The sequence below is a fragment of the Diorhabda carinulata genome, chromosome X, assembly GCF_026250575.1.
Source record: "Diorhabda carinulata isolate Delta chromosome X, icDioCari1.1, whole genome shotgun sequence".
Lineage (NCBI taxonomy): Eukaryota > Metazoa > Arthropoda > Insecta > Coleoptera > Chrysomelidae > Diorhabda > Diorhabda carinulata.
The window spans coordinates 45,128,939-45,150,188 of record NC_079472.1 but is presented as its reverse complement, the minus strand read 5'-3'; the positions used below and the strand labels follow the sequence as shown (position 1 = coordinate 45,150,188).

At 32.1% G+C, this 21,250-nt stretch overlaps 1 protein-coding gene across 10 annotated transcripts in view; it reads left to right on the top strand.

Annotated features, from left to right (window-relative positions):
* LOC130900416 (protein alan shepard) overlaps nt 1–21,250 on the top strand; it is a 126,565-nt gene that overhangs the window by 48,009 nt on the left and 57,306 nt on the right. Inside the window, exons 1-2 of one of the 10 annotated variants that reach the window (XM_057811028.1) lie at nt 17,893–18,198; nt 18,245–18,294. The exons of 4 other annotated variants lie outside the window; for them this stretch is intronic. Coding sequence is in view for 4 of the 6 variants with exons in the window: in XM_057811018.1 (XP_057667001.1) it covers nt 18,142–18,198 (57 nt within the window). In the remaining 2 variants the exon portion in view is untranslated. Of the gene's footprint in view, nt 1–17,822; nt 18,199–18,244; nt 18,295–18,807; nt 19,140–21,250 lie in introns of those variants that run through there. 5 more of the 10 variants (XM_057811018.1, XM_057811021.1, XM_057811017.1 and 2 more) reach the window with 5 other exon arrangements.

The following is a 21,250-nucleotide window of genomic DNA, read 5'->3' as shown; positions in this document are numbered from 1 at the left end:
ATAAACATGAAAGTTTACAAAGCTTAAAAAAATTCCTTTAGCGGAGATTACTTTTCAAGATAATTTTATTTTAGTTCCATACACTTGACCCATCGATTCTACAACTTCTTTAACCCGTTTGACGTTTTCTTAAGTTATGCAAAGTAAGCCTCTTAGGCGGTGATGACCTCATTTGACTCAACTTCCTACCCGACAAGCGACTTTCAATTCTATTAATAAAAAGTTGAACGTGGTCAAATATGTAGGATAAGGTGTATGGAGCAGCATTAAGTAGTCCAATTTGGCTATGATGAGTGTGTGGGTACGAGCCACTGCGTTATCGTTGTGGATGGGCACTTTTTATTCAACAAATGGGGCCTAACCATTTTGCTTTTCTCCAGTTAGTCAATGTAGATCACACGTTATGAGTCTTACAAAACGATTTCAATCACCGTTCCAACCTCCGGCATATCCACTTTTATAGCACGGTCTTCGGGTGATACCAACTGTTTATGATTCTCTGGTGTGTTCCAGTGAATCCATGTTTCGTAGACGGTAACGAAACTCTTTCGAAACACAACACCCGTCGCACTGACAGCTTTCTCATGCTCAGAATTTCATGCAGGATATGATCTTTTGAAATGCTTACTGCCCCGCTATCTCCGCGCACTTTAAATCGGCTAATACGTGATCATGGATTTTTTGACGTTATCCTTCTTGATAGCCGTTTTCGAGGGAACTGGACGTGGCCAATAAAAAACCAACTTGTAAGACTAGTAGAACCAATTTTGATGGTCACAATCGAAGGAGAAGAGTCTCAATCCAAACGCTTTTTGATTTCGCCGGACGATTTCCCGTCAAAACAAAACTAGGAGTCCGATCTGGCTGAAATTTCAACAGTATTCGGCCATGAGAATGTACTACACGATAGTAAATTGCTTGGATTTGCTTTTAAAAATTCATTCATTATATTTTTTGATTACACCTTGTATTGCATTGAGAAAAATGTACGTATGTTTAGTCGTATCTTTATTCCCGATACTCTTATTATTAATGTAGGCTTTACAAATCACTCTAACAAAAGTTTTCTTATAAATTGCGCATTATAGGATTGTTAGAAGAAATTACTTCGCAAAATGCGGTTCGAAGTAAATGAATTACGTAGTAAAATATTTTTATATTCACAAACTAGCAATTAAATGTATATTTGCATTTGTTACGTGAAACTCATAAAATGAGGAAAATTTATTCCAGTATGTCTGGATGTTATAAATTGTTTAATGTTTATTGATAAAACGTAAAATCCCATTATATTGAAAATTATTTGCCACTATAATATAATAATAATATTATAGTACAAAAAATTATCTTATGCCTAGATATAATTGATTTACTATCATTGGAACACTATCAAACTTTAATAATTGAGTACTTTTGTTGAAATTGTTAACAACGATGAAAATAAAGGAGCAAATACAAATCACATTTATTTTTAAAAAATGCTTTATTTCCAGGTTTTCATAATATTTCTGAGGCAACAATAATTAATTGTAGATTTAGTGTTTCAATTTTATTATTTAAAGTATGTACAAGTGCCTAAAAAAATAAAATAAAAATTTGAGAGAAGTCTTTGCCAAGTTCGTAATAATATTAAAGTGTACAGGTACACAGTCGCACGCCATTTGATTGCGTCAATCATCATTTCATGTAGTGGAAACTATAGAAGATGGAGGTGGCCCCATCTGTTATTGGGTAACCGTTTAACTATTGTTCTAGATGTTTTTTAAATATAAGTTATCTACATGTGTAGACAGAACTTTCCTGCAATGTTCTGAATTTACAGTAGAGCAATTAGTCAGGGCCTGTGCACCGGAATAGGAGAAGTTCAGGACGATTTTAAACGCCATCTATGTTATCGGTTTACATCTAAAAGCTCACATTTTGGTGTTTTATTTTTAAATGTTTGTCAATCTGGATTCTGAAACTAAGTTACAATCATGCATCGAGAAACAACCAAGATTATTGAATGAACAACGTCCATCTTGTAAAGGTGTGTAAAATCTTTGCAAAGGTGTTTGATATTGTTTGTTTATTAGCTATTTGCATTTTTGTGCATTTAAAAGTTATTATTTGTTGCGAATTGTGCTGACGTGTTTACTTACTCAATATGAGTAAACGAGTAAAGGCCTCCTGTCTACCAGGGTGCACGAATAAGCAAGCTTTATTAACATTAATAATACTAAAATAAAAATTCACTGGCCCTTGAAAAAATTGGTGTACTAATGACTAGTAGATGATTGTGGTGATGGTGTCATCATCTTTCTTTCTAAAATACCCTTAAATGATCAACTCGCTACAGTTATGTTGAATTTTACCATATTAACTTGTTTGCGAAAGGAATGGAGAGACCACGTGGACAGAATGTCAGATGACAGGTTGGCAAAGACCACATACAAGATGGTATGAAAGCTCCTCATCATTCCAGCTGCAGCTAGGTGACCATTGATTCCAACACAAGACTAAGTCCGATGAAGAAGAAAAAATTGTTTGGAATGCTAATAAAATTTAAATATATGAATTATCAACAATGAATATCTAATTCTAAAAAATATAGCTAACCTTAGCTGGTTTCCGATTCCTAGTTAAATCCACTAATATTGTTGGTACTGCACTATTTATTAATTTTACCCTGGAATTAATGACGGAAAAATGTGTATCGAAATTTCGTAAATATAATCTGTCATTATTTGTTGGTATCAAGTTTCATATTTTCGAACCATCGCTATCTCATCTCAGATAAGGAAAATCTAAAAAATAATAGTGACTATATAAAATTAAATCATTCAAGTTATGATATCAGCATGAGCTATCAAAAAGGTTTATTCGCGTTGGATACCGTAAAATTTGAAAATCACTGAAAAGCTCCTATTGGTGCAAAGAAATTCAATCGTGGTGCTTCAAAAGACCGTAATAGGCGACGAATCATGCTTTTATGCATATGAAGCCGAAACTTACTTAGATAATAGAGCAACGTAGGACGGTCATTTCTGAATGATACACCAACATCTGTTTGACAGAAGTGCTCAAAAAAATCAGGGAAACCAATCGCAGAAGACGAATCATTCTCCACCACGACAATGCGAGCTCTCACACATCAGTTCAAACAAAAACGTTTTTGAACAGTCAAAACATCGAATGGATGATCATCTGCCGTACAGGTCTTGTTTGGCACCCAATGATTTCTTCTTATTGCCGCATATCAAAAATAAATTGCGAGCTTAACGTTTTTCTATATCTGAAGAAGCACATGTTTTGGAGGTTCTTCAATCGGAATGAAAAAATGCTTCGACAATTAGTTCAAGCATATTTGTTTTTATTTGTCTGTGTTTAGTAGTAAACCTCGTATAAAAATCAAACTTTTAAATTGACATATGCGTTAAAGTATATCATTTTTTAGTCACGCTTCATCCTTATAACAAACTTAATATGTACTCATATACAGAAAATTCATTAAATATGAAGGCAGTCTTTCGTTTTTATATTTTCTTTACTATCGAATATAAAAACTGACGCCAAGGATTGATAATCTAAAAATAGATGCTTGTAGGCGTTTTGGGGAATAAGTGTGTAAAAGAATTATGGAATATAACCAATACGACAATTTACAATTAAATTTTGTATTTTTATATAGCATTGCGGTTCTGATATTTTTCTTTAATTTTCATTTTAAAATTATAATTTATATTAATTAGGCATTAATTTAGATTTCGCCGTCGTTAACCTTCCTTGACTTCAGTGTTAATTTGAGTACCTACTGGTGATAGCCATTTTGTTTCGATTTTGATATTGACCATGTGGAAGTGCATGAATCTATTCTGATTATTAGATATAGCAGATATATTGGTATTTTAACGACATGGATTATTGGATTGAGAATGGCCATTATTGCCGACCTTTTCTTTTTCTTATTTTAAGGACTCTACCGCTTGAGTCAGGGTTTTATATTTCATTTCTTTCCGCTTATTGTCGGGTATTACCCAATACCTGAGGCACTTTTTTAGTCTACAGTCTCAAAAAGAGAAACAACTTTAAAGTGCCGATTCTTTGCCATCTTATTCTAAAGTCTGGATACTTTTCTAGTATTTAATATTTAGATATTCGTGTAGATGAACTGTTAAAGCGGCAGATTTCTGTTCTCACGATGTCACTCTTGACAATCATTCATTATGTAACTTATAAGCATTTATAAAGTAAATTATTATTTTTCCAAAATTACTCAATTTAATTAGTTGTTTCCGTCTATTAAGTATATCAAATTTTATGCTGCTAATTAGTATTCATACTTTGAGAATGACACTGTGATGTGAGTACTCGCGAAAATGATTTGGCTTTGAAGTATAGTTAGGGTTCATCAAACATTGCTTATTACGTATTGATTAATTCTTTTCTATTTACCAGCATGGTCTCAGAAGTACCTGACCTGACCTAGAGATGACGCTAATTGCTTGAAAAATACCACTGTATTACAAAGTACACAATCTATACAACATATGTTTCAAGTTTGAAGACGCCACGTTGTTTAGTTTTTGTTTGGCAGCTATCAATAAGGAACGTTTTTATTGAATTTGTAAACATGGAAAAAATTGGTCATCGTTATGTGATACAATAATTTTATTTGAAAGGCATTAGTCTAATCGATATAAAAGCTAAACTAGATTCTAGGTAAGACTGCTTCTTCGTTTAATATTATATTGGGTAGCAGAGTTTATACGAGGCCGTACGACCTACGAAGACCGTCATCGCAGTTGTCGACCAAATGAGGTGACGACGTCAGAAATGTTAAAAAAAATCCACAAAGCGGTACTGAGTGATCGTTGACTGAATGTGCGCGACCTAGCAGACATAGTAGGCATTTCAAAAAGTGCGGTACGTCGCATATTATCTGAAAATTTGAAGATGGGTGCCGCGTTTGCTCACAATAGAACAAAAACAGCGTCGTGAAGATGTTTCCATCAAGTGTTTGGTAATATTTCACAGAAATAAAGCCTAATTTTTGCGCTGTTTCATAATCATGGATGAAACGTGCGTCCATCACTTCACACCCGAAACAAAAGAACAATTAAAACAATGGACTGAAAAGGCAGAACCGGCTTCAATGAAAACAAAGGCCTATCCATGTGCAGAAAAGGTCATGGCGTCGGTTTTTTATATGTGCGTTGGATAATTCTCATTGACTATTGATTGAAAAAGGAAAAACTGTCAACAGCGAGTATTATGCGAACTTATTGCAACGTTTGAGCGAAGAAATCAAGCAAAAACGGCAGTATTTGGCTAAGAAGGAAGAGTTGTTTCATCAAGACACTGCACCAGCGCAGACATCTGTTATTGCTATTGCCAAAATTAATGAATTAAAATTTGAATTCCTACCTCATGCATACCTATTCGGCAGATTTAGCCCCCTCGGATGATTTTCTGTTCCCATACTTGAAAAAAAAAACGCTCCGTGGTCAAAGATTTTACAACAATGAAGAAGTGATGTCTACAGTTAATAGCCATTTTGAGTAGCTTGACGATTCTTATTATAAAAAGGGTATCGAACTTATTGAACATCCCTAGGAGAAGTGTATAGAGCTATAAGGAGATTATGATGAAAAATAAATATATTTTTTTTCCAAAATTTTTGTGTTTTTTTTCTCTTCTTGGCCAGGCACTTCTGGGACCATTGTCGTATTATAGGAATATCTACCTAATATTAAAAAAAACATATCAATGTATTATTCTGAAAAGCAAGACTCTTCAAGATTATCAAAATTAAATATTTTCAGCGTTATGGGTATAAATTGTCAAAATTCGATATAACTAACGTATTTCCTCAATAACTACCGCAATTAAAGTAGGTAATCTATTTTAATAGCATAGTTTTTTCTCTAAATGTATTCCAAAGCATTTAAATGGGATTAAACACACACAATAATACTTCCCATTTAAGGGAAATAAATAATTTTTAAAGTTCAAAAAACCATAGACAAATGACTCAACTCGTCAGCTGATGATATTTACCTATCTGTCTACCAGGGTCGAAAGGATCCTATAATATGTTTACGGCTCGATTAACTCGTTCAGTTTCCTAATAATAATGAAACTGATCCGGGTTAGATTCCGAACCTTCAGTTCATGATCGGATTAACCCGTTCATAGTTTCCGAAAAGCCTTTATGATTCCACAATAATCATTCTTTTGTTTTGTTTGTTTTTTTTTGTTTGAAACTACAGTGTATCAACATATCGAATTATCTCTAAACATTTATAGTCATAATCGGGGTATGTACGTAGTTTGTTCTAAATCATGTCTAATATTGGCACTAAATTGGCTTTATAAAAGTCATACACTGTTTGTTGACTAACTTTTATGGTTGCATCGTTAATTTTCGGGCAACTGTCTTTCGTTTTAACAAATATGATCTACAACATTCCCATTTGTACAATGCGATAAATGATAGAATATGGTATTAAAGTAATTGTTCAATCCCTTCATAGTATTTTCTGGCTGACCTCCATCACCTTCAGTGAAGTTAAAACACTAAAATTAAATACAAACATCGCAAACTAATTAAATAATTATAACATGCATTAAATATCACTGTCCACAGTCGAAACTAAAGAAAATAATGTTTTTTGAAATCATTAGCCAGATTTATTGATCTGGACGCGCATGTTGTTTGGAGGATACTTTGATTTCTTACTGGGGTTTCTAAGAATGCGTAAACGTGAAATTCCCTACTCTTGTCGTGCGAATGGGTATTATAAGCATTTCTTTAAAATTAGATTTGATATATTAGTCTTGATGTCGTAATCATTTGGTATAGACCGTGAAGCGGGTCCTGTTCTAATATGATAACGTTTGACGGAAGCACCGGGTATTTTTTGTGACTTGCTTTCTTATTTGTGACTATTCTATAGAGACAATTTCCAAGAAGATCTTTTTGTTTATTTACGGCAAACTAGATTTTTCCAAAAGTCGAAGGTTGTAGAGTGTAATTTTGATATATAAAGCTAGAGTCTAGCAGCATTAAAGCCGTTAACAATTCATAGGCATCGTGAATACATCGGAGTAGTGACAAATTAATACAAAATTGAACTCAACAGTGTATTTAAAATAAATTAGATGTTAAGTGTTGATGAATATTTAGTGTATAAATTACGTAAATAAGATTCACGGCTTTTAGTAAAGTATAAATTATACTTACAAATGTGTGAGACCTGACGCAACACAAAAAGTTGGTTGAAAATTTGATAGTTTCTTATAGTGACTTGAATAAATAAATATCAATACCGAGTCAGCTTTTTTCTGTATCACTCAGTATATTTCATTTCGCTCACAATCAATTATCAAATTTTGTTTATTCTACGTCAGACAATACGGATTCATATGTATGGCTATTGTTTTATCTTCTTTCTATCAGGAGGAAGCATAACCATTTTTGTACTTTTAAAATTATATGCAAAATAATTCAAAATTACGAGGTGCGACTAAATAATTAGTTTAATTAATATTTCTTAGGTGAGGTAAAACACTGGTCTTCCATTGGGAGATGTGAGAAGTTTTGTCTCAGGGCTATTATCATACGATGGAAGTCCGATAAGTACTTAGCTCCACAATGCTTAGTATCGCTAGAGCAATTTACAATACGGTGGTACATACTCTTAAATGGCTACTGTCGAAATTACAGCTGAATAGAACTCGTTTTAATTGGGTCGTTTGTGCGAGCGGGCTTATCTGCTCGCGCAGCAATTAGTTGCTGTGAACTGAAAGAAGACTATTGAAAAATGAATCGCCACTTTTCCAGAGTTTTTGTTTGCTTTAGTAGACCAAGTACCTACTTATCGGATCACTCTCGTAGAGTTCTGATCATATTTGTTTCTATACAAGCACATAGTTGAGTGAAGTAAAATTGTCTATGAGGCACGCCAACGATAGTAAATCAACAAATTTTCAGTACACCCTCACCTCCAGTGAAAATTTTGATAATGAAATATGAAAACGTTCTTTTAAATCGATGCAAACAAGATTTTCCTTTCATTCATCATCACTTATCTCACTTAAAGTCTTCTGCTAGAATGATTTACACGATTAGACATTCCTCATCCTTAAATGACTAATTTCCACTTTTATATTGCTCATACCTTCGATTCCATAACAATCTTGAAAGTTACCCCGTTACGACTATAGATAAATTTTAACATTCGGTGAGCTTTTTTGCAACTTTGCTCAATTTGAAACAATGAATTCTACGAACACGTACTAGCCAAAGCTACTTGTCTCAACACAAGAGAGTAGAAGGTATATTCAACAGTTGAAGCGTAATTGCTTATGTAGTAATTAATTCAAAGACTTTTTGGATCTCACCTGGTAATCACTGAGTACATAAAGTTGAAGTGTTCGTTTGCTTGGTTGAACTTCTGGTTTAGATGGAAAAACTATCTCAGTACTGGATAGTTCATTAATCCGGGAAGGCCTTGTTATGATCAATTAGAGTGTAATAAATCAATAAAAAATTTTGTAAAAACGGGGAAATTTTTTGGGAAGCTCATATTGCTGCAAGAATAGTTGTATGATTCCTCTCAAATGAAGATTTTAATAAAAGTCGTCGAAAAGTTGACTCAATAACCTTTTTACAATAGAAAAATTTGTGAAATAATCCAATGTTATTAAAGGTGATTTTGAATACATGGTATTAATTCTTTATTTGATTAAAATTAATTTATTGTGAGAAAATCAAGTTTTAAAACAATCTCCGTCAGTATTCCGATTGGATATTTCAAGGTTGTTTTCTTTTTGTGGACTGTCCTAAAATGTTTCTTCGATAAGCGAAATTTAAAAAAAATAAATGATAGCAGGATACATCTCCGGCGAGTTAAGAACAGCGTCCAAGCAGTGATAGTTTGTGCTTTGAAGGAAACAGCTAGCAACAAGAGTCATGTAATGGCGTCAACAAATCATAAACCATGCGTGATAACCATCAAACAATAAATTGACTAACAAATTTTGAACTTAAGAATAGATTTGTTCACGTTAGTTAATTAAAACACATTCCGAATAAATTCTGAATATCTTATGATAATCTTTTGTTGATAGTTTGCTATGTTGCTTCTCTAACACTGGTTGGAGATTATTCGTGATAAATATAAAAAAATGGCAAGTAGAATGAATGCACATCCGCCAGACTAATAATCTACCCAGATCCGATGATCTATTGGACGTATTCAGAACCTGTTCGGAAATAGAGATCTGTGTTTCACAAACACAGGTTTTTAAATCCAGAACATGTTTTTTAGCACCGCGAACGTACAATTTCAATTTGCGCATTAATTCGATGACAGAATATGTATATGATCTCTACCGTGAACAAATTTAGCACCGCGAATGCAATATTTCAAACTATGCATAAATTCGATGACAAAACTTATTCAGGATCTCTACCGCGAACAAAGCTAATATTCCTTGGACTATCTTTCCTTAGAGATCAACATCTTCGTAATAATTTGTCTTAACCAAATACTTATAGGCGACGATGATTAGAATTTCTAGTGTAATTTAATGGATCTGACAACAAAAGAATAGCTTGATTCTCTGTGCATTATCTCATTATATTTTAACAGTAAAGCGTAATATCAAAATTATCTTCAACCTTCTAGCGTCAAGTAGAGTTCCATGGGGATTCTATTTTATTGCTATCATTATTCCTAATGCATAATATGTTAAAAATATATTTATCTATGTTGCAGGTAAAACTCGAACCACCTTAATTCAGGTGAGTTTTGTTTTATTAAACCAATTAAAAAACTCTGTGTGCAATACTTATTGTCCTTATTAAGTCGCAGCTCCGATATGCCCTTCCTCGAATGAGCGAATCTTCAAACTACAAAAAAGAACTGTTAGATATTTACTCGGACTAAACAGCAGGGCTCAATGCAGGGACATCTTTAAAAAAATTCTGACACTTTCTTGCTTATTCATCTTTGAATCCGATTGTCTATTTCGTAAGCACGCTTCTCCAATTTCAGAAAGATCGTTGCACGGATATTCACTTAGGAACGCAGAGCACGACCTTCACCTATCTACTCCACGTTGAGAATTAGTTAAGGGCTTAATATTTTACACTGCAAAAAAATGCACAATCACTTGCCAATTGAAATCAAATCGATATCATCTTTTCCCGCATTCCGCAATAATATGAGGGCATATTTACTTCTACTCTAATATTTAATTACTACTAATATTTCATTCTGGACATGCTGCGTACTGCAATTGGACCACCAGATAACAAATAGTTCTTTTTGATGGATCATATTCTTTTTCATCAAGAATGATTCATGAAGAAGCAATGATAAACTAACACACGAAATTGTTTTAAATCCATTGTTTTGAAAATAACAAAAGTATTTTTACTTCTTCACACAAGTTGGTACTTCGTAAACGTCATATGAATTTGACAATGGCGGTGCCATCTGTGTGCAAGTTACATGACTTATTGAGTGATGTAATACCTTTTTGGTTACATTAACGATTAAATATATTCAAGGACGTAAGTTAATTGTGTAATAGGTAATTTAAAATTTAAATATTATATAAAATCAAAAGTTTTTAAGAATGAAAAAAATCAATTAACTGAGTTTCAATTCAACACTATTTACCACTACCCCTACATGAACACCATAGCAGTTCGCGAGGACAGCCGCTATACGTAATTTACTATATTTCCAATTGTAGGCAACCAAAATCTTACCTAAAAATGAATCCAATCTAATTTTGCTTATTCTTATTGATGAATTAGGTACCAGTGACGGAGTAACTGGAGACGGATATCAGTCTGATTTCTTGTTTTAATAATTAATGTAAAGTTAATAATTTTAACGGTCGTGGCGCTGTCAGCATTATTAGGTTACAGTGTCTTGATTGGAATAGAGTCCCTACATGAAAGTAGCCACCATGTTTAATCCAAACTCAGCTGATTTAGCAATGACTGACATTTGCTATTCTCATAATAACGCTGCTAATAGAATCGTCATTTATATTCATAACCTTTGAGCTCTTAAAAAGTTTTTCATCAAGTATTTGAAAATATAAATTACAATTTCTTAACCGTTATTATTAGAAGGACTATTGCTAAATCAGACGAGTTTGGGTTAAACATTGCGTTCCTCACTCTCATGTGGCCACACTGTCTCTATCGAGCCAATGTAGGTGGTGGTGTTTGATTAGTATGACGGAAGAGACTTGGTGCAAAGTAAGAGGAGAGAAGAGAAGCCATCTTGGCCGGATAAAATATAAGGCACAATGTGGTAATTTCACTCCAACTCTCCTACTTACGTTGGAAATTAAATTTTTGACAGTCGAACCGACACCTGTCTGCTTTTATGATCAATATCTCATGTTGAACTGGATTAAATCTACGCTGGTGTTCACGTAACAGATAAGACATCTTATCAAACGACTACCTTAGCCTATGTCTTTGTTGAGGGATGTAGGCAACCATCGACGTGCTGCCTAATACACGAGAGGGATATAAATATTGCGCTTGATTCATAGCCATAGGTCGGGATATTTTATTTCGGATGTTTTAGCTATATCATTTGAAGCTAGGTGTTCCTATGAAATGTTATTTTATCTATGATATTGATGGCATTAGCTATGTTAGGCAGGTTCACCTTCAAAACGTATTAGTTACCACCAGCTTTGTTTTTATTAGCAATAGCCGAAGATTAGTTGTTTATTATTAGTTCAGTTTCTAATATCACTAATATTGCTGATTTTATTGATTGATGACGTATGTTCTTTCGTCAAAGAATATAACTATAGTAATTCTCTTTTCATACAAGTAGTTTTTGTTGGATTTCTTTTTTCTATTTATCGCGAGAAATGGTTAATTCAATCTTTTTTGTATATTCTAAAAAATTATGACGGAGTTATAAAAATGAAAACAAACATTTGATAGAGAAATTGTATAAAAGCATCGCTTCCTGGTAATATTCGATAGAATCTGATACGACTTCAAGCATCACCTCAAATGTGGGATATTCTTAAATAATGATCCCATCGAAACTTTTAGACCCGTTGTTGAACCTTCGAAAAAAACCTGCCTAAGATTCTCTCTCTCTATCTTTTGCTTTTCCCTCAGTTTCGATATACCATCCAGCTACTACCGAAAGATAAAGTCAATCAAAAACTTTATTCCTAATAACATCTTTAACTGTCTCTTCGATATCTGTAAGTTTTTTACCGGACGGCTTCTTCTGAGGTCTCCTTAATTAAACCGTTTCTATGTGTTTTCAATACTTGTAAATTCTTGACACATGTTTTTCCAAGTAGAAGAAAGTTTTTATGAACTTCGTGTGAAAAACTATAAAAGATCCAGGTGCGACGAAAAGTGTGGGTTACACAAGACTGTGTAGTCAAAGCTGTACTTTAGGATTCTAAACTCATAGATTTAGTCCAATTTTCTACTTCCCTCCTCCTAAGAGTTAACCAAGACACATTTAACTATACCGTTTTTTAGTAAGTAGGTATTGTTGACAATTTCTCCATATCATTAGAATAGTCCGAGAGCGGTCAATCCTCTCGTATGCAATCATAGGGCCAACGATAAAACAGTGGTATTCTTATCTATTTTGAGCCGCTGAATCCAAATATGGCCGGCGTTTTTGCAAAAATCTGGTACGTTTTGTTTAAATCGCAATTGTTTAAACAAACTATTAACAAATGGTTTTTTATTAGCTTTCGAGGTCAATAATTTTTTAAAATTGAAAAATCGTACTTGTTCTTTGAACCTTATTCTACAAATTGGTATACTTCGATATTAGTGCAGGTCCGGCGTTTGGCACTGTTCTGGTCGCTAATTTACTCTTTATTTTAATAACCAAATAAATTACAAACGCCGGACCTGCACTAATATCGAAGTATACCAATTTGTGGAGTAAGGTTCAAAGAACAAGTACGATTTTTCAATTTTAAAAAATGTTCAGTTGGTCAAAAACTATTGACATCGAAAGCTAGTAAAAATTTCAAAAATTTATAAATTTTTAAAGATGCATTATACGGCAAAATGACTTATCTTCTTAAAATCGGCCATAATTGTATAACAAAATTATCCGAACCGAAAAAACCATTTATTCATAATTTGTTTAAACAATTGCGATTTAAACATAACGTACCAGTTTTTCGCAAAAATGCCGGGTATATTTGGATTCAGTGGCTCAAAATACATGAGAATACCACTGTTTTATCCTTGGTCATATGATTGTACACGACAGCATTGACCGCTCCCGGACTAGAAGTCAGAATTTGATGTGAAAAATTTATTGAATGGAACAGTTTATTAATATTAATCTTATGGTTATTGCTATACTTAGACACAGAGATTATAAATTGTGTAAAAGAAAACAATGTGAGGTAAGGTATATTTGATTTCACCAGACAGGACAACAGAGACAACAAAATTTATAGTTCAATAATAAAAAACTAGTAGAACTACAATTAAATCATAAAATAACCGATATGGGTGATTCCATTATAACTGTGATATTCAATGTCCTGTATTGTTTTTTTGTACTAGTCATTAATTAATAATCAATTAATAAAAATTTTGTGTTAATTGAATAATTCTTAAGATATTTAAACATTATTTTTATACAATATAACTTGCCACTTAAAGAAAACTTATACTACATCACTTGAATGTCAGTACCGTGTCATGTCCATTCCTAGAATTTACCGATAAATTATTAATTTTTTTTGTCGTAACAAATGATTTAAACTAATTACCTTATAAATTCTAATGTTTATGATCAAACTGAGGAAAATTGATGCACTTGTTGTTTAATATCTTAAGTTACCATGTCAGTACCGTGTCATGTCCATTCCTAGAATTTACCGATAAATTATTAATTTTTTTTGTCGTAACAAATGATTTAAACTAATTACCTTATAAATTCTAATGTTTATGATCAAACTGAGGAAAATTGATGCACTTGTTGTTTAATATCTTAAGTTACCATGTCAGTACCGTGGATAAATGAGTCAGTACCGTGGAACTCAAAATCCGACATTTGTGTCTTGCTCGTGATACTTTGAAGTTGTAGTAAATTCCTCTTAGAGTTTTATTTTTACAGTAAAATAGATGAATAATATGCATAAAAAAGTTAGAAAAGTTAAATTTTAAAATCTTGAAATTTTGAATACAAACACAGTTAGAACGGAATCACCCATATGTCAATAAATAACAATACCGACGTCTGAAATATTACCTTGTCAAAAATTGTGAAATAAATGGTGATAAAATCGCTATTAATTTTTTACAGTTGATGAAATCAATCATCAAATCATTCAGAAAAGTACAGACGTCGATTAAAATATCTTTATTTACCACGAAATATATTATATAACGTCGATGAAACCAGAAAAGAATGTATGTCCATTTCAACAGATTTTTAAAGAGAGTTCTAAAACTATGTTTTTTTTAATACTGACACATTAAGCCCTCAAAACTTTTTATGAAGTATATATTTGGTTTATAATGGATTTACACATAAATTACACAAATAATAATAAATTAGAAAAAAGCACCTTCTGCATCAGTGGATTGTGCAATATGTATTGTCAAAATCGGAAATATCTGAAATTATTGTAACGTCATGGTTTTTAGTTGGCTTCAGTAGCTCTGAGTTATTATTTATTTGATTTGCATTTCTCACAAATGAAATATTTACTATTTCCAAAATTTTAACACCACGGGAGATTTTGTGTATCAAAAAAATTAAAACTTAGATGTTCGTTATGCTAAAAAAAGCAATTAAAAAGTATGCAACCCCTCATTCAAATAGAACAAAAACAGCGTCGTGAATATGTTTCCATCGAGTATTTGACAATGTTTCACAGAATTAAAGCCAAATTTTTGCGCCATTTCATGGATGAAACGTGGACCCATCACTTTCCTCCCGAAACAAAAGAACAATCAAAACAATGGACTGAAAAGGGAGAAACGACCCCAAAGAAGGCAAAACCGTTCCATCTGCAAGAAAGGTAGAGGCGAGTATTATGGTGAACTTATTGCGTATAAGTTTTGAGCGAAGAAATCAAGCAAAAACGGCCGCATTTGGCGGCTAAGGTGAAAGTGTTGTTTCATCAAGAGAATACACCAGCTCACACATTCGTGCAGCAATGGCCAAAATTAATGAATTTAAGTTTAAATTGCTACCTATTTGGTACAATTAGGCCCCCAGATTATTTTCTATTCCCAGACTTGAAAAAATGGTACTGTGGTCAAAGATTTTCCAACAATTAAGGGCGTGCATTTAATGTCTATTTCGAGGAGCTTGACGATTCTTATTGAACATCGCTTGAAAAAGTGCATGAAGGAGGTTACGTTGAACAATGAATATATCTTTTTCCAAAATTTTTCTGTTTTCTTTGTTCTGGCTACCAGCTACTTCTGGAACTATCCCCGTATATACTGTCACGGTAGTTTAGTCTAATTAATAAGCTCAAAAACGTGAAAAATAGAGGTAAGGTCCTAAAGTTAAATATTATTTATATTGTAGCTCATTCGATTTGGAATAATCGGTTGAAAAATGTTTTTTGAGTATTTTTGTGAGGATAAAAAATTGCAATTGTTTTTAACAAATTAGATGAAAACCAAAAAAGTTCCTTGAGGAGTTGAGATGTTGAGGAGAAAATTTCCTATAAATTACTCAACATTTTAATTTAGCGTTGAATATAAGGCCCACCGGCAATATCAAGATGATTTACAAATTTGAAAAAATATGGTAGAACATTAACAAACAATTACTAGCTCGATTTTTAAAAAAGTTATACAATTGGTAACTAATAAATATTTTCCCATTTACATAATAAATGTGATAAAATTTTCCTATAATTTTTTTATTCTGTTTCTTACGATTGTTTATTAATAACCCAAAAGGAAATCTATAAATATTGGTAAATTTTTTTTCAAATATCATGGTTTTCACATCAAACAATGGCATAAATGAATAATAGTTAAAAAAAATTCAGTGCATTTGTTTAAAAAATTGTTATAAGCAAATCAAGACATATAATTTATACATAAAATTTTTTTCACCATTTTGTTTTAAATATTCTTTAATACTAATTGAACTGAACTGTCGAAGTTACTTACAAAAGGAAAATATTTAAATGTAGAAAAATTTAATTGGTTAGCCTATAACTTTAATTTTTTTCCTTATGTAAGTAACACGATGTTCGACAGTATGCAGTTCAATAAGAAATGATAGTGTTTTAAAGCCTCCTGTAAATATTTTCAATAAATAATTTCAGTTTATGATGATTTTCTTCAGAATGTCTCTTTATGGCGAACGGTTCACTTGGAATGTATAGCTTTCTAAAAACCTAAATATCTCCTAAACCATAAAGTTTATCAAGTTAAATAAAGAGTAACTTTCTGTTAAAAAATCGATTGGAAAATTCATTTTCGCCATCTTAAGATTTTATGGGTTGTCCCTGCGAAAGTAACGGATTGTTAACCATTAGGCATGGCCTTTAAATAGTAGTGCAGAATTATTTCCATGCAGCGTCAAAGACGCTGCATGGACATACGTAATCGTCCATTAAAAATTCATAATGTTCCAATGTATAATTCAGAAAATACACTAATATAAGTTATGATTTCGGAACTTAATAGGCCTATAACTCAGAAACGAGGGGTCGTATTAGAAAATTTTCACATCATCCACTCACTCCCGAATTTTTCGCATCAAGTCCTGGAACACCCTGTATAACAAAGTACTGAAAAAAATTTCCTTTCATTATTTTATGTAAATAAAAATTTTCAGATATTCAGAGAAAAAACGTTTTTCGAAATTTTGAAATATATAAACAAATAAAATAATCAGTTGAAAAATATTTTTTCTGTTAAACTATTGAGACGTGATTTAAAAAAATTATTCACTAACAATTTTAATAATCTAATTATAAAAAATGATTTCAAACCATTGAAAAACATTTCTTAGAAATCATAATTTTCTAAAGAGAACAAAATGGCGAAAAAAAATTTTCAATAATATCAAATTTCTCTATTTGTTCATAAAAAATGTATTAAAAATTTTTATCTAGTATTAATTTATGTCATTTTTAGCAGTGAAAACCGAAAACAATATGATATTAAAAAAAAACATTTTTTATCATAATTTTCCATAAACTTTCAGTTGTAAAATGTATTAGAAAAAATAATTTTTATCACTCTATATTGATGTACATGTATATGAAAAGGGCTCCACGAATCAATCACAATTTATAAGTCAAATATTAATACCTTATAATCGAGATTATAATTTTTTTAACGAGAAAGATTCTTCAAAGTATCTACCATAATTTTTCAATTTATTAAATCAAAATCTTATGCATAACATTTTATCCAATGCGGCGTTGCAGCCATGTCGAAACAGCCGCGCGGAGTTCTGTTTTCAGCTGTACATTCAGATTATAAATAATGTAGAGTTAAAGCTAGCGGGAGCTAAAACTTTTTCATAGTGAAATTTTCTCCTACTTGTGGAATTTTTATGAAATTTCTCAGATATTAATATTTTTTGAGTTATCAACGGAAAATTGAACTTTTTTTATCTTATTTTGTTCTTATTAAAAAATATTTTGATGGAAGTGATGCAGAATCGAATGAACTATCGTTCATAATTTTAGGACCTTTATCTCTATGTTTAACATTGTTGAATTTGTTGACTAGACTAAGTTGTAGTTAGATAAAAGATAATTTGTGGTACGGCAACAACGCTCTACATTTATGCGGAGACTATCGGATAGCTGTTTTCATCACGCCTACTAAAAGTCGAATATTCGCCAAGCGCGCAGGCGCGAACCCTAGCGGTGTTTCGCCAAACGACAGACACTAGATAACCAAGATGGTGTCCGGCTGACGAGGGGAGTGGCGAATGAAAACTGTAGTTGCGGTAGAAACAAGTGCCGGCGATCCGGTAAGTAGGGCTCCTTCGTACCGCTTAGCCCTGAAAAAATATAAACAAGTGCCGTGAAATGACCTCTTCGTAGTGTGCCATGACATTTAATATTTAAATAATCATAGACACACCCCTATATTTCAACTCATCTGTGATAATAACTATGGCGGTTCGTATGGACAACTCTACACCCAATAGAAAAATTAACTATAAAGTTACGGTAGGTGCATGTCAAAATTTATATTGATATTATTTATTTACTTTAGATAGGTACTGTTTACGTCAACCCCGCCCAGCCGGTTTTTCAAGTACCCACGTAAGTACGTATTCAAAACATGGTTGCGTAATAGAATCATTTATTCATTTTAAAGAAAAATAACTAAATATTTGCCGTGTAATTGTTTAAGTTCTACCGCACTTTGTACTTGTCTGCAACACGGCGTTTGTTTACCTTAAATCATAATTATTCGAAACCGTACAAAGCAATTAGAAAATAGGTAAAAAAACGAAATAAATCAGCTCCTTGACTCTTTTTTATACTAAACAACCGTAAAACCTTGTTACGACACGGACCGAGTTTTGTTTATATAGGTAACTACTGTTGTTCTCTCTCTGTTTGCGTGACTGTGGTCAAATACCTTCGTGATTGACGATAGTTGACATGATTTCTTAAAAAGTTGTCAAAGTACGACAATCCATTCTTATAAATGAAATATACATGTCTATGTGTTGTCGAATGGTAAATTTTATATACATATATATATATATATATATATATATATATATATATATATATATATATATATATATATATAATGTGGGTGTCTAGTATCGGAAATCGAAGAGGATATGTCTGTGTATTAAAACCTCCCTCGTGAAGGCGGAAGTGGTGTGACGTACTAGAGCTGAATTTTAGTTTTGAGTCGCTTAGTCGATGTTCATCTGTCTCGAGAGTAAACTCGCAGTCATGCTCTAGTCGTGTTGGTTATTAAAAATTATCTAGTCAATAAAAGAGTGTTCAGTTCGTTGGTACTTTACACCACATACACTGTTGCTGGTTGTATACTGTCAAATTTAATTAAAAAATTGTTTTATCACCATAACTGTTGGAAAGACTAAGCCTCATCGTTTCGTTTATTTATATAAACTCATCAGATAACGGTATGGTAATTAAAATATTCGTAGCAATTAAATAGTTTGTACTTAATAGAAACGTTTTTGTGTAGTATATTGGGTGGTGTAGATAACAGAATTATATAACAGGAAATTTTAAAATTATTGAGTAAGGTACTTTTTTAAAATTTAATCGCAATTCTATTCTAAACTCTTTTGCACTTTAAGAATAGATAATTTTTATTTTCTTCATTTACTTGAATAATTTTTTCTTACGTTTAATATATTTAAATTATTCTAATCGTTTTCCATTCTTATACCCGGTTTTCAACTATCTTGATGAATGGAAAAATGTCAAAATCAGTTTTAATAATAACGTATCTACATTTTTTTTTTGAAAAAAGTTTCGTTAGCTTTGAACAATGTAGGAAGCTATATAGATATTATGTTATTATTTTTCCCATCTATCTCATATTGTGTAGCGAATTTTTGGTAGAAAGCTAAGAATTTTTCGTTAAGTGTAATGTACCTTTGGAAAAACCGATGATAGTGAATTTAGAAGTTGGTGCTTGGAATGGATTGAAAATTTTGATATGATAACTTCATGTAGTAGTCAGTTTAAAATTATCCGAGAAGAGTTTAGACATAACGATGGTACGGCTACTCCTTAAGCAATGGATAAACAAAAAATACCACATTGTGTTTAAGGATAACTGTAGCAGAGATAGTGCTGAATTCTAATGCTGATATAGTTTTGTTTGATCTACCATAGGCGTAGATACCTCATTTTATAAATTTAGTTAGTTTTAAGAATATGTATATTTATGCGAGAAAGTATTCGTTAAAAGGCAATCGAGTTATTATGAATTGGACGGCATTATACGCCGTTATTTAGACAGATGCACTTAAATGTAGTCCTACTTTGAACTTGTAAAAAAATCATTATTATACGTCGTTAACTTGTAAATGTAAATTGGACGAATAAAATGTACCTCCCTGTAAGAGAATTTGGTTTAAAGACATGAACTGAGCCCTTTTTGTACCCCATTCGTTTATCGTACTCCAACTATCCTTGACGATTCGGTTATTGCCATTCGTTTATTCAGTTTTTTGTGTTTAAAACCACAGGCTGACAAAACTTAACGTAATGTTTCTAAACTGGTATAATTTTATTCTGGATAATCTACGGCCTTTTGCTGTATTACTTCTAATGTTCTGTTCTCCTTATATGAACTATAAATTGTAATACTAAAATCTTGATTAGCTTTGTCAACTGATTTAATTTTTCCTTTACATGTTTTGTGAATGATCCACTGCAACCCGTTTAGTGACCACTCGATAAATGGAAAATTTATTTACTCTTGTTAATTCAACAATTCTTATTATGATTGCATTAGCAGATTATTGAATATTTTCCTTTTTTAAACATTCGAATATATTTAAAATAACTTGCTGTGTATGTATATCTAAATCTTAATCATTAAATTCATACCTGTCTTTATTCTCTACACTGTGCTATTTCATTATCTTCTTCGCCCATGTTCTAAAGAACGCCATATTTCTATTTATTTAAAGAAATTTATGAATTAAATAATTCTCACCAAACGACGCCACTGCTTACCGCAGACTCGCAGGAATATTTCGAAGAAATTGTGTACATACGCCTTCCGCAAGTTTCCGATGTTTCCATTGGTAAACAGTGGAAATAATGAGTCCCTGTGGACTGACGGTCTGTTATATGTTTACCGAATTGTATACGGGGGGTAAACATTATTTTTCATTTCTTAATTTGATATGAGTGCCGTGCGTATGTATATTGATTGTTCCCCTCATAACTATAATAAACTGAGCCAAAGAAAGTAGTAGTCCGTACATATTAGTTGCAGCTATTTTTTGTCACTAACCTACTATTCTTCCAATTTACTTTGTATAATGAATGAATGAATGAACTTAAATTATCGACTGTGAGGAGCAATAAATAAATGGTTCCTAATTTGCACAAAATTTTTTCTACTATATTACTCTATAATTGTCTCTCTACTTGGATTTTTTGGCTGGATAATGGGCACGACTGTTTATCAGTTATGACGTTTTTAAGATTACGATCGTGACAGATTGTAAAATTATTTCTTTATATTCTTATCAAGGTAGCAACTGCA